Source organism: Macrotis lagotis, chromosome X, assembly GCF_037893015.1.
Source record: "Macrotis lagotis isolate mMagLag1 chromosome X, bilby.v1.9.chrom.fasta, whole genome shotgun sequence".
NCBI classification, from domain to species: Eukaryota; Metazoa; Chordata; class Mammalia; order Peramelemorphia; family Peramelidae; genus Macrotis; species Macrotis lagotis.
The window spans coordinates 411,421,747-411,436,754 of NC_133666.1; the positions used below are offsets into that span (position 1 = coordinate 411,421,747).

A 15,008-nucleotide genomic window follows, 5' to 3' on the forward strand; every position below is an offset into this window, starting at 1 on the left:
ATAAGGAAAATGGAGGAGACGGTACATAAAAGTTCTTGGAAGGAAACTAGAACTACTGGCTAAAAACATTTCTATCTTCCACCATTTGAGTGCTAGATTCAGTGAAATTTAGGCTAAGAGTTGAGAGTAAGGCTTATTTTGATTTTCTCATAATAACAATTGCTATTTATATAGAAGAACTTTTGCATCCTCATGTAACCTTGGGAAGTAGGTGTTATTCCTGTCCTCATTTTATAGAAAAGGAAATTCTTTAACATAAGTGACTTTTCCAGAACACACTGCTAGTAAAATATCTGGTGCAAAATTCAAATTTGGCTCCTTCTTACTCTGAGTCTTGCAATCTTCCTGCATCTTGACAGTACTCTCTTCTTTCATGAAGGTGTCAAAACTGTATTATTAAGGTCAGGAGAATAGCTGAGAAAATTACAACCAGTTTCAGATGAAGCTATGCTTTAAAGTGATTTTAGTTCAGATTATAACAATGCAGAAGACATCAAGTATTTTCAAGAAGGTATCCTATGGAGAGTCCTTGATAGGTGTGTTCAAATTACAATAATTTAAAACCAGAACTGGTAATTATTCATTGTCAGTTTAAGTGACCTGCTTATTTATTTGACAAATAGATACAAGCATCTGTTTAAAGTACACCTCTTGAACAAATAAACAACAAAACCTCAACCAAGCAAATCATGAAATCAATTCTTTGTTTCAAGGAGCTTCCATACAAAATAGTATGGAGAAAAGGCCTCGTGGGGCAGCCAAGTGGCAAAGTGGAAAGAGCCTTGGAGTCAGGACTTGAGTTCAAATCCAACCTCAGACAATAATTAACCTGCTTCGTGGCTTTGGGCGAGTCACTTAACCCCAAGGCGCTGCAAAAACAAAACAAAAAGGCTTCGGGTAGGTGGTGACACAGCAATCGAGCTCTACAAATTAGGACAGACCCAATGGGATTTTTTCAGCAGAGATCATGCCTCACCCACGGCTGTAACAAGCAGAATCATTTCATGAGAGAAATGAACAATCTCACAAAACGAAAGGTAAGTTTTAAAATAGATGTAGAATAGGAAGGTCAAAATTTCTGATTTGAAAAGGCTTCCGAGAAGCCCATAGACAAAAGGGCAGCTGGAGAGAAAGCCCTGTCTCAACGTCTATGTGCACCTGCACTCAGCTTTGCAAATATAGAATGCAAATGTTGTTTTTCTGAGTGGTTCAGTAGAGCGCGCTGCCTCGCCACGGGGAGGGCTGTTCTGCAGTGGTTTAAGCCGCTTCTTAAAAAAGGAGAATGCCCTTACTGGTCGACTACTGTCCCACAAAAGAGAATGCATTTTTTTTTAAAGAGCTTAAAAGCGTTTTTGTTTGTTTTGCTTTAGAAGTTTCCCCCTCTCTAAGGCGGCTAGGTGGCGCAGTGGATAGAGAGCACCGGCCCTGGAGTCGGGAGTTCCCGAGTTCAAATCCGGCCTCAGGCACTTGCTAATGACCCAGCCGGGTGGCCTTGGGCAAGCCACTTAGCCAAACCCCCCCACTAAAAACGTCTGCCGTCTGTTCCCGAGCCCAGGCGGCGGGGCAGCCGAGGGGCCCGGGCGGATGGGGCGCCTAGCCTCCCGGCAGCCCGCGCCGGCTGGCCGCCCCACAGCGCAGAGCTCCGACGAGCCGGCGGGCCTCGCCAGGAGCGCCGCGGCGCCCGCTTCCGCACTCCGCCGCCCGCCCGGAACTCCCTTTCCCGGCGCGCCCCGCGCGCCCGCGCCCCCGCCGGCCCGGCTTCCCCTTTCCCCTCGGGCCCCCGGGCGCCCCCTTCCGGCCCCGCCCCCCCAGCCTTTTCTGTTCAGCTTCTTCGGCCCGCCCCGCCCCCTTCCTGCGCGCGCGCTCCCCGCCCCACCTCTCCCCGCCCCGCTCGCGTGCGGCCTCGCCGGCCAATGAGGCTCGGGGCCGCGTGCGCAGATTCAAACGGCGGCTGGAGGGGAGGCTGGGCGCGAGATTCGGCGGTGCGGACAAAACCCGCCGCAGGGGCCGCTGGCCCGCAGAGCCGCGCCGGGGCAGGGCAGGCCGGGCCACGGAGGCAGCGCGCTGCCGCGGCATGTCCGGGGCGCCCCTCGCCGGGCCGGGCCGGAGCTAGACGGGAGGGGAGGTCCCCCCGCCCGGGGCGGGCGCTGAGGAGGGAAGGGGGTGGGAGCGCAGGAGCCCGCGGCCGCCCGAGGCTGGAGGAGGCAGCCCCGCGTCCCCTGCGCAGCCCGCGCCTATGCGGGGCCTGAAGGATGGCGAAGAGGTCGCGCAGGTGGGTGACTCCCCTCCCTTGGCGGCCGGGCCGTGGGGGTGGGGGCGGAGGTCCGCGCACGGCGGGGCTCGGGGAGCCCCCAGGCGGCCCGGCCCGGCCCGGGCCCCGCAGCTGTCAGAGCCGCGCCGGCCGGAGGGGCGGCGCCGCCCCGGGGACGGACGCCGCCGCCCTCGAGCCAGCCCCCAACTAACTCTGAAGGACGCGCAAGACCCCCTGAGGGGCGGGCCCCGCGCTTGGGTAAGACTCGGGGGTCCGGCAGGCTTCGGCCGGCCGCTCCCGACCAGCCCGGAGCAGTCTGACAGGCTTCGCGGGCTGAAGGACCTGGAGTAAGTCAGTTGGTCAGCCCCTGACCTCTCCGTGCCTCAGTTTCCTCATTGGGAAAGGGGAGAGTGTCAGGAGGCTTCCGCCTGCTTTAGTCTCCGAAATGACTCGCGTGCCCGCCCCGGCACCCCCGCCGCCCGGGCCCGGGCCGTGCCCGCAAAGCCAGGTTTCTGAGCCAGCAGTCCGTCTTGGGCCAGCGAGGCCCACACGTACACGAAGCACGCCTTCCTTTTTAATGGAAGGACTCTTGTCTTAGCAGAGCCCTCGTCCTTCAGAGTTGTGAAGCTGCCCCTAAACCTCCCCTCATGAAGAAGACATCCATCTTTCTAATTGGTGACATGTCTTAGATTTTTTTTTTTGAAGATCTGAATGTCTTATTTTTTTCAGCCCTGTCGCTACCTCATACTTGCCCTAATGATGATGGTGTTGTCTCACTTAATAGTTGTATTTACTTTTGATCCCATTAAAAACTGATTTTTGGGAAAAAAATCACAGGTTACATTACTTATAACATATAAAAATGATATAGAATACAATTTATCAGGCTCTTACTTCACAGAATCAAATCTAGAAAGGACCACAGACCTACTCCAGCTGACAGCTCCATAACAATTCCCTCTATCTACATCATATTTTTTTTATTCATGGTGGTGTACAGGAAAAATCACTGTTATCACTGAATATTGATAGGGACAAATTTAAAAGCCAGAAACTACTTTTAAAAATCTCCCAAACACTGAACACATAGATAGAATTAACAATAAAAGAATCTTTAGAGTTTGGGGACCCTGAAGTAATTTTTAAATCTAGCAGATTGAATCTATAGAAAAATACATTTCTTTCTAAAACTGGTAATCTACTGAATAAAATGAGTAAGCCTATCTTTCAGACTTTAAATTTGTTATCTGACTTTCCCATCCATCATTTTTGACATTAATTTTATTTAATTATTTTCTTTTTTACTCAAGATTCCATTTGTGAATAAAAAGTTAGGGAAGGATTTGATTCTCTGGTTTTTAAGCATCTAAGCAAAAAAAAATTATCACTATTAGCCTTCGGTAACTGTCTCATAGTTGGAAAGTTTTTATCTTCCTAATATACAATGTATAAATGTCAAGTTAGCCATCTTGTCTTCACTTGGTTCTTTTCTCATGTTGATTAGATTGTCTTCAAAATCAGTTGTTGTTTTAGACTTGAATTTCATTTTAACTATTAAAACAGAAATTGTAGTTGGAGACTGCTGAGATCAAATTGATGGAAAATAACAGGAGTGCTCAAAAATCTTTTATAATAGTTAAGTAACCTGTTCCTCCTGGGGAGAAGGAAGGAGAATAAAATGTAGGGCTGGATATATAAGATGTTGTTTTTCTTTAGACCCCTATTACTGCAATGAGATGCTTTGGACCATAGATATTTAGAGTAAAATTATTTTTCTTGTGTATATAAATATAGCTTATTTAGCTTAAAGTTATATAGTATAAAATAAAAAGGGGAAGTATGCCCTTGTTCATCACCCATAGGAAGTGTTTAGTGTCTATAATGATGGATCTCACAGCAGATTATTTCCTTCCTTTATGCTAAAAGTGAATTTTTTTTAGACAATCATTTCATGCAACATATCTCCCAAAGGCATTCTGTAACTAACAGTTGAAATATATTTACTGCATAATAATTTTGCATAAGATCACATCCATGAATCCTGTATAACATTGTTTCTGTGCAACTTCGGAAAAAACCCAAATTAAGTGAAGGTTTTGTCTTACCTCAGATATGGCATACAACAGGAGCTTTGGATCTAAATATTTGATGAACTTGAGAAAACAAATTCACTAAGCATCAGGAAATATACTTTTTGGGTTAATTTTTCTTTCTGTTAACTTTTAATGATATTATTCTTTCAAAATGAATTGATAAATTAAATAGAATTGCAATTAATGCTAATGCATCTAACATACCAGAAGAGGTCATTCCGACCATAAACTTTTATAAATGTATAAAATTTTAAAGTCTGAATTTTGCGTATAATTTAAAAAAACACAAAAATTTAAAAGATAGAAAATCTTTCTACTAGTAACATGGGTTGTCACACACTTGAGATTTCTCATAAATGAAATCACTATTGGTCATAAGGCAATAGCAGTTCCTTCAGTGGGAAGGAGTAATAATTTGAAAGGAGAAATAGCAGTTCTTAGTATAGCATTTCCAGTTAGGTTGGTGGTTTTGTTTGTTTTTGGTCTGACCTGCGATTTCATTCATTGAAATTCTGTAAGGTAACACTCTACTAATAGGTTCTGCAAGTGTTCTGCCACTTAGTCTTAAGAGAGTTGATCAGGGCACTGAAAGACTTGCTCACAGTCTTACGGCCATTAGGTGTCAGAGGAGGAACATGAGACCGGTTTGTGACTCCTAGACTGGCTTTTAATAGTCCCTATATAATAGTACCTGTGGTATAAAGTAAAAAGAACTCTGCACTAGGAGAAAGGTTTTGACCTTTGTTTTGCCTCTTTCTGACTTTCCCATTCTTGGAGAAATCATCCAATTTATGCTGAATTTTTTATTTTCCCCATCATTAAAGGGGAGAGCATTGAATTGAATGATGTTTAAGGGCCCTTATATCCTTGAAGACTTCTGAATTGTCTTTACTTGTTTATTTATGTGTGCCCGCACATCTCTTATTGGTAAGGTTTATTTTTAATAGATATTTTATTAGAAGTTTAACTTTGAAGATCAATTTAGGTTGCATAGTAACCATTTAAATTTTAAGGTATCAATTATGAGGTTTTTATTCATTTCTAAATTCTCATCAGAATTTTGTCTATTTACCTATTCATTCTTATTCACTTTTATATTGTTGCATTTCTTCTTTATTCTTTTGATTCTGCTCCCTACTTCAAACCTTTATTTTGTAAAAATCTTTTCAGATTTTTTTGTATTCATCCCATTTCTTGACTTTTAATTTCATTTAACATATGAATGTACCCCAATTTATTTCACCATTCACCTGTTGTATATTTAGGCTTTTAATAGATCTTTGCAACTTCACCTAATGCTGCTTTAGAAAATCTTTAACAGACACATCTCTCTGGTTCTCTTTTCTTTGTATTTTCAGAGTATATTTCCAAAACTTGAATTATTTGTTCAAGCAGTAAGGTTTATATAGTTAGTTAGAAACTTTTTCAATATCTACTTTGATGCTAACATTTAGTCAAAAGAAATACTTTTAAATATATGATTTTATATCTATATCTATCTATCTCTATCTATCTAGGCTCTTGGATGGCAGCATTTGATAAAGCTATTCATGTATGCAATACATCATATTGGCCACAGGGTGGCCTAATTTCACTTTAGTAAACGAACATAGCTTCATAACTGGAATGAAATGTGAAATCACAACTTGTACACTAAACAGGATTTAGATAGGGAGCATTTTATTCAAGATAAATCTCCAGAAAATTAGAGTTATATCCCTATTTTTAAATCACAAGTTGTTTATTTTAATTAGGAAAGGAAATAACCAGAATTCCTCTAATTCTAAATTGGACTACCTAACTACTCTTTTTTCAGAAGGATAACTTGTACCATTTAAAGATAGAATTTGAAGGATTAGCTTGAATATTAGCTATTTGCTTTGTTTTTTACATGCAGAGGCATAATTATTATATGATAAATCTCATTAAATTATATTTATTTTAATCAATAAGCATTTGTTCAACACATTATAGTCATTCTTTGATAATAACCCTATTGATTTTTACTCATGATTCTATTCTCAGACTAACTACAAAGCTAGTTATAACAATCTTCCCCATTCCTGTAACCCTATTCCACCCCAGCTCCCACCCCCATTCCAGTTCCTCTAAATAATAATAGCTTTGAGAACTAAATTATGAATTGGAAATTAGCAAACTAAGTTCACTTTCTATTTCTGCCTTTATAACTCTAGAAAAATGCTTTCGCTTTTCTGCTGTGCTCTTCTTGCCCTCTTTCCCTTACTTTTGGATAGTCATTTGTTCTAGTTTGGTAATAACATCTTCCCCCCGTATGGGAATTTACTGAATTTGTTTAGGAATAAAATATTACCATGGTAGAGGGCTAACTACTAAATGTAATATGTATATGAAAAGAGACCATGTATTTCAAAAGACAGAAAAATGAGAGTACGTTTGCTTTGACATGGCCATGCTTTTAAATGGGGTCTTAAAAAAAATTTATAGTCTCTACTTGTATTATTATCAGAGTTGTTCTTCAGTATCCCTTTGGATCTGGTCATTCATCCTATACCCATATCTCTCAATCTCATGTTATCATAAGATCTTTGATTTAAATCCATTTATTGTCCAGATGAGGTAATTGAGATCCAGAGATATAAATGACTTCTCAAGGTCACACAGCCCTAACAGATTCAAAGCCAGATCCTCTGACTCCCAAGTCCTGGGTTTTCCCACTGTACAGTGCTGCCTCCTATATTGTCCACACAAATAGAATGAGAGACTTTATCAAGGCTGTACTGAAATCCAAGAAGCAAAAAGGGAAAGTTTTGTCTTTGGCATTACCTTGATCTCTGTCTGTCTCTCTCTCTCTCTGTCTCTCTTTGTCTCTGTCCCTAATATGCTGAAAGGTTGGGAGGGAAGGAAATAAGAGCCCAGAGTGACTTGTTCTTAGTGAAGCCATAATATTTCTTGGTGAGCACCATTTTGTTTTTAAAATGTTTACAAACCAAGTCTTTAATAAGTTCTAGAATGTTGTCAGGATTCTAGACCAAGGTCTATCATTTTCAGACTTAATACCTTCCCTTCTTCTCTACCCCCTTCTCTCTTTTGAAAGTCATGACACAGGAGCAAAGATGGTCACTATCTTGAGTTCTGGAAGAATGATTGTGATTGACAGAGACAGATAAATAAGATGAGATAGAGGATTTGGGAGAAAATAGTGGTTTCAGTTTGATACTGATGAAACTAGGTAGAGGTATCATCTGATCTGGACCTCTAGAAAGGTCAGGGCTGGTGAAAAAGATTCATTAGGTGTCACTGAGCTCTTTTTTTATTACTGACTTAGGTGAACCATATGAAGTATGCTTATTAAATTTCTGTATGTAAAATGCGAAAACTAACACTGTAAGACAAACAGAATTCTAAATGGTTCTTTTTTAAAAAACAGTTTTTGTTGATACATTTTGTTTCAGGACAATTTACATATCCCCATTGTACTCTTACTTGATTCCTTTAGTAAATACAGTCCTCCTTTCAAATACTTCCTGACTCTGAAGCCCAAACTGAACTTTGGTGCTATTTCCATGAAACTTTCCCCAATTCTCTCAACAATATTAGTTTTCTCCTTAGTTTTACTGGTACTGAATTTGTTTTTGAATGTATTTGAATTCAGTAAGTACTAGGGTTCTTATTTTTCTTTTCTCGTGGAATTGTTGTGGTTGTCGTTCAGTTTTATGTCAAACTCTTTTTGATCTCATGGAAGCATACTGTCCATGGAGTTTTCTTGGCAAAGATACTGGAGTAATTTGCCATTTCTTTTTACATTGGATCAAGGCAAACAGGTTAAGTGACTTGCTCAGGATCGAACAATTTTAATGTTTGAGGCTAGCTTTGAACTTGTGCTTCCTGACTCCAGGCCTAGCACTTTATCCAGGGTGCCATTTAGCCCCCCCCCCCCCCAAGACTCTGTGCGCCCCCTTCTCTAAATAATGTTTTTAAATACATATGACATGAAGGATTGCAAGGGAAACCTATTAAATTGAAATAAAGATGTGAGTCTTTTCCCCCATCCAAATTCATGTACCTCTAGAAATCTGTCCATACATCTTTTGGGGGTTCATAGACCCCTGGATTAAAAATTTTCTTGCCGTAGTAGAATATAAGCTCCCTGGGCTGTTTTTTGGTTCATCTTTTTGTTCTTAGTACCTAGTACCTTGCAACAACTAGTAAGTACTTGATAAAACTTACTGAATTTGATGAGTGTTTAATTTGTATTTTTCATTATTAGCAATTGCCTGAACTTTTGAATATAGTTGTTAGTTGATAATTTCTATATTATAATTTCTAATTTTTTTCTTTTGATAGCTTCATATTTTTTGACTACTTGCCTTTTGGAGAATGGCTTATAAGTATAGATTTTATATGTCGCACTTTTATTGGAGATGATTTATGCCATGAATTACCCACCTTTATATTTTCTTATAATTATACTTTTTTTTGCATGAAATTTTTCATATCTATTTTATTTTTTATAATATTCTGTATGTTAATGACATTCATCCTTTTTTGAAAATCACAAGAGAAAAATCCTTTCATTCTTTTAACTTTTTAGTAGTGTGACTTTGTCATATTCATTTCTTTTATGTATTTTAAACATTATGGCATGTATTATAAGATGATGATGATCTAACCTGTTTTCTGCCATGTTGCTCTTATGCTCTGCCAGCTGGAGTTGTGCCATGTAGAATTTTTCTTCTTTTCTTATACTTAGTGTTCTTGGATTTATCAAAGACTAGATTGGCTATATACATTTCTTTTTAACTCCCTTTCTTCTTTTGAACAGTTAAATTTTTAAAAAATTTATAAGATAGTTTTAATTATTAAACTGTCTTGAGATTTGATATTGCCAAACCTCTTCCGAAGAAGTTCTGACAAGCTGTATAAAGATGGATTAAATCTAATATGAAATTTAATAATGAGAGATTAATATAAATCTTTCCTTTTGGGGTAAAAAAAAGTTTACTGCTGATAAACAGGCACATGGCTAGACAGTTGTTCACATGGGAATAAAACTTGGAACATCAGTGGGATAGAGAATTACTAAATGCAGATAAATTAGTAAAGAAACAATATGCAGGGGTGGCTAGGTGGCACAGTGGATAAAGCACCAGGACTTGGCCTTGAAGTCCGGAGTACCTGGTTTCAAATCGGGTCTCAGATACTTGATAATTATCTAGCTGTGTGGCCTTGGGCAAGCCACTTAACCCCATTACCTTGCAAAAAAACCCAAAAACAAAACCTTAAAAAAAAAAGAAACTATGCAAACAGTATGGAGAAAAGACAGTGAAAGGACAAAGCTTTGGATTATTCCTGCATTTCATAGTGGATACTTAGATTTTTTTTTTTCCATTTGATGGCAATAGTCATCACTCAAAAGTGTATCTAAATTGTTTGGATTACCAAATCAAGAAATTGTGTATTGTGTATTTTTTTATTCAGTAGTAAGCATGATAATTCTTATAAAAGAAATTATATGTGAAGGTGACTTTTTTGGTTATTGTCAGCTGTTGCCTATAGGAAACGAAGAGAACCAGAATGCGGTAATGCTTTATATCCTGTTTAGAAACAAGCAGGTATGGTAGGGTAGGCTGATGGGAGAATCTTTGAACATTTGGTTTGTCTGAAATGCAAAGTTCTGGAAATTTAAGGCAAGAAATGCTGAGTTTGTCTCAGAGGGCTCTTTCAGAAATACATATGTTCCCTGCTTTATCAGTTTTGTAATATTATATCTCAATTGTAGTAATAATAATATGAAATGAAATAGGAGTTGAATTTTTAGTTGGGAACCTGAGTTTGCTTTCTGTAGCATATGTAACCTTGGACAAGTCATTAACTTCTCTGACCTCTCTGTGTCTGTCTCTTTTCTCTCTCTCAAATTGGAGAGGAACTGTAACAATCTAGTGATTCAAATCATTAAGAATTTATTAAGCTCTTGATAGTTCTAGGCACTAAGCACTAGGAATACAAATAAAATTGAGCTCTTGCCCACAGGGAATTTACATTCTAAAAGGGAAAACTACACAGAAAAGTAAACTAAAGAGGGGAGAGGGTAAAGTAAGTATACCTATCTGAGCAGGGTGGGGGGAAGCCAGAAGAATGCAGGGTTGCTTTAAGATCCCTGCCAGCTCTAAATTTGGAGATGTTATTTTTTGATTTTACAATTTTGCATTTCAGAACAAATGTTCTAATATTACCTAATAATAATGTAAAGAAAGTAAAAAAATTATGCTTTTATCTATTTTGAGTTCATTAGTTCTCTCTGCAGGTAGATAGCAATTTTTATCATGAATCCTTTGGAATTGTCTTGGATTATTGTATTGATAAGAATAACTAAACCTTTCACATTTGATCATTGTTTCAATATTACTGTCACTGTGCACAGTGTTATCCTAGTTCTGCTCAATTTCACTTTACATCAGCTCAATATGGTTCTTTTCAGGTTTTTCCAAAGCCATTCTTCTTGTCATTTCTTATTATAGTGCATTAGTATTCCATCACAGTCATATACTACAACTTATTCAGTTGATGAGCATCCCCTCAATTTCCAATTCTTTGCCACCACTAAATGAGCTTCAGTAAATATTTTTCTGCCTATTGGTCCTCCTTTTCCCTTTTCTTTGATTTCTTTGGGATACAGACCCAGTAGTGTCATAGCTGGGTCAGACACAGAGTTTGATGGCCCTTTGGTTGTACCAATTCACAACTCCACCAACAGTGTGTGTGTGTACACACACACACACACACACACACACACACACATATATTAGTTCCCTATTTTTTATATCCCCTCCAATTTTTGTCATTTTCTTTTTCTCTCATGTTAGCCAAGCTGATAAATGTGAGGTGGTACCTCCCCTCCTCATTCCTCTTGACTTTTCAGACCAGAACATCCCTTTCTGGCTACCTGAATGATATGCATACTACCTAAAAAAATAAGCCTTAATTGAAAGCTTGAGGGTAGGGATTGAGTTTTTATGTTTTTATCCCCTATACATAGCATAGTGTCTAAAATATAGTAAATGTTTAATAAATAGTTTTTCATTCATTTAATGTGTTTCAAGTGATATTGTGTTAATCTCTTTTGTCAAGTGACATTATTTTATCTCTTAACTATTAAATTTATCTCGAATTAAGAATTATAGAGACTAGCACAAAGAAGGCACTTAAATGTTTGATGAGTTGGATTAGATAAAATATTATGAAAGCACATATATATCCTACTTAGGTCTGTGGTCTCATAAGCATGGAAACTCAAAATTACAGATTCCAGCTATATCCATGTCTTTTTGTTTCTTTTTCTTTTTTCTTTTTTTTTGGTTTTTACAAGGCAATGGGGTTAAGTGGCTTGCTCGAGGCCACACAGCTAGGTAATTGTTAAATGTCTGAGGCTGGATTTGAACTCAGGTACTCCTGACTGCAGGGCTGGTGCTCTATCCACTGTGCCATCTAACTGCCCCTATCCATCATGCCTTTTTTGGGGGGGGAGGGGGGTAAGGCAAATGGGGTTAAGTGGCTTGCCCAAGTCCACACAGCTAGGTAATTATTAAGTGTCTGAGGCTGGACTTGAACTCAGGTACTCCTGACTCTAGGGCCAGTACTCTATCCACTACGCCACCTAGCTATGCCTTCTTAATAATTCTTTTCTATAGCTTTCTTTGGGTATTCCATTGAGGATCAATTTAATCTTATTTTGATATCTCTGTGATAATAGCAAAACACTTGGGCTGCCTGTTTCATTTTTAATAAATGACCAGCTCTCCTCTGCAGTTATATTGTGGCCTTCGTGTCTTTTATGCCACATCTCACACAAAATAGTCATTGCTAGTATTATGCTGAAATCACAACTTTTTTCATTTCTCTTTGGTGCCACAATATTTTCAGCATTTGCTGTTAAATAGTTAGACTTCTTTGTCAGACTGTGTAATCACTGAAAACACTGGTATTGCTTTAGTTAAGAAAAAATTGCATGAAAATCATTAATGACTCCTTGAGTATTATAGGTCTAGTTAGAGGTGAATGTCTGTTTGGTAGAGATAATAATATTACATTTATCCTTTAGTTTTAGAAAGATTTCTCCGAGCTAGAATTCTTAGTCCAAAATTCAGTATGTTTATCAAACAAGACTCCAGAGTTATTTTCTTCTGCATTAACATGGTACCTTCTATGCTGCTTATGAAAATAAGCAAGGAAGATTCATTCTCCTTTCCAAGAGTTAACTTAGGGAAAAATTACAAATTGTCTTTGGAGCTCTAAATTCCCCTTCTATTTTCAAGGTACCTAGACCCTTCATTCTATCCTTGAGCTGCCCTTCCTATTGTCCCAACACCACTACATCCCTTTGCCCCCTTTCCCCATTCATGGTTCCTTCCTAAGTTCTTGCCTTTTCTACTACATAATTACCTTTCCTGCATACCTCCATTTATCTCCTAACTCAAAAGCCCTACTATTCAGTGGGGATAGATTTCAGTTAGATTCAAGAAAAATATCTGATTAATTCATCCTAATGTTTGAATGACTGATAGTTCTTTCATGGGATTTAAAGGAGATAATTGTTAACATTAATCTCTAACTATCAGTTGATAGTCTAGGATCATGAACAACAGTTTTCTAAGGATGAAATCCAAGTCATATGAAAGCTATATATATACACATATATATATGTGTGTGTGTGTGTGTATATATATATATATATATATATATATATATATATATATATATGTGGGAAAATGTCCCAAATGACTAATACTTAGAAAAATACCAAATAAAGCAAACCTTTGAAATTCTACCTCACCCCCATCAGATTAGCAAAGATGATAATTGTTGGAGTGCCTTCAGGAGAATCAGATATATTAGTGCCCAGTGAATTGGTTTGGCTGTTCTGGAAAACAATGTGAAACTGTGCCTCCCAAAATCATCATTGTATACTACCCCTTTGACCCAGTAACACCACTATGAAGTCTATGCCTCTCAAAAAAAATCAAAGAAGAGAAAGACATATGTCCAGAAATACTTTGAGCATCTTGCTTTGTAGTGACATTGAATTGGAAACTAAATAGGTATCCTCAACTGGGGAATGGTTGAATAAATTATAGTATATGAATATAATGGAATATTATTATTATTTCACCAAAGGAAATAATGAAAGGGATGGTTTTATAGAAACCTTGAAAGTCTTGTATTAACTGATAAAGAATGAAATGAGCAAAAACCAGAGAATAATTTATACATAATAACATTGTAACTGCACATAATTTTAAAAGATTTAAATACTTTAATCAACTATGACAATCCACAATATCTACATCCTAACAGAGGCGAGGGACTTAAGATACAGCATGGGACATATGTTTTTGGACTTGACCAGCGTGGGAATTTATTTTACTTGACACTATGTATTAAAAGGGCTTTGTTTTTCTTTTTTTTTTCCTTTCTAATTTTGAGTAGAGTTGAGAGGGAGAAAAGAATTCTTGTTAATTGGAAAAAAACAAATAACAAAAAATATATCATCTCTGGTTAGTTAATCAACAAGCCTTTATTAAGGGCTTGCTATGTGTCAGACACTGAACTAGGTTCTGGAAATACAAATATGAGCAAAAAAGATAACTCCTGCATTCAAGTAGCTTATATTCTAATGGAGGAAGACATTTGGATAGTATTTAAGAAGTAAATTTATCTAAGAGTAAGTTCCTGTACCTTTTAAATCAGATTTTGATATTTTTTCCTTTTTCCCCTCCTACCCCCCAGAGGTTAAGTCATTCAGTAGTCATAGTTGGGTCACAGGTTCTTTTTCAAATGCTCTAGAAAATCAGAATCGTGGTAATGCAGCTTTTACCAGGTTGTTCATACAAGGTTGTCTTGCACATAAAGGCTAATTTAGTTTTTGTAATTTTCTATTATTTAATAAATGGAAAAAAGAAAGAGATTAACCTTAAGTGAAAGTTGCAAGTAGCTGCATTTCACTGCAAAGAAAGAAAGCAATTGGGGCAGCTAGGTGGTGCAGTGAATAGAGCACAGGCCCTGGAGTCAGGAGGACCTGAGTTCAAATGTGACCTGATACTTAACAATTAAACCCCACATTGCCTTGACCAAAAAAAAAAACAAAAAACAACAAACAAAAAAAAAAGGAAGAAGGATGTGAAAAGAAATGTTAATCTAAAGGTTTGCTTGTGCAATGGATAGGAATAACAATATCTCCTTTTGAATAAGGACATCATTTATGTAGATATCTTACCTAGGTCCTTTGACTTTATAAATTTAAACAAAAAATGATCTATTGAATTGTATTACTTATAGTGAGGATGAAGATGATGACCTTCAATATGCTGATCATGATTATGAAGTACCGCAGCAAAAAGGACTGAAGAAGCTCTGGAACAGAGTAAAATGGACAAGAGATGAGGTAATGTTGTTCAGAAATTTTATCTTGAATGGGGAGTGGCTGTATTTTGCACTTGGGTTTATTGCTCACTGCTTTATGTATGAGTAAGATGCTTTTATTAAAGCTTTTTTTTGGGGGGGGGCAAGGCAGTGAGGTTAAGTGGCTTGCCCAAGGTCACACAGCTAGGTAATTATTAAGTGGTATTAAGAGGTCAGATTTGAACTCAGGTCCTCCTGACTCTAGGACTGGTACTCTATCTACTGCA

At 38.1% G+C, this 15,008-nt stretch overlaps 1 protein-coding gene across 3 annotated transcripts in view; it reads left to right on the plus strand.

Annotated features, from left to right (window-relative positions):
* The first annotated feature begins 1,962 nt into the window (after window positions 1-1,962).
* Window positions 1,963-15,008, plus strand: part of MYBL1 (MYB proto-oncogene like 1) — a 58,666-nt gene continuing 45,620 nt past the window's right edge. For all 3 annotated transcript variants that reach the window (XM_074199466.1, XM_074199465.1, XM_074199464.1), the window contains exons 1-2: window positions 1,963-2,272; window positions 14,659-14,764. In XM_074199466.1, the coding sequence (XP_074055567.1) occupies window positions 2,253-2,272; window positions 14,659-14,764 (126 nt within the window). In that variant the 5' untranslated portion in view covers window positions 1,963-2,252. The remainder of the gene's footprint in view (window positions 2,273-14,658; window positions 14,765-15,008) is intronic.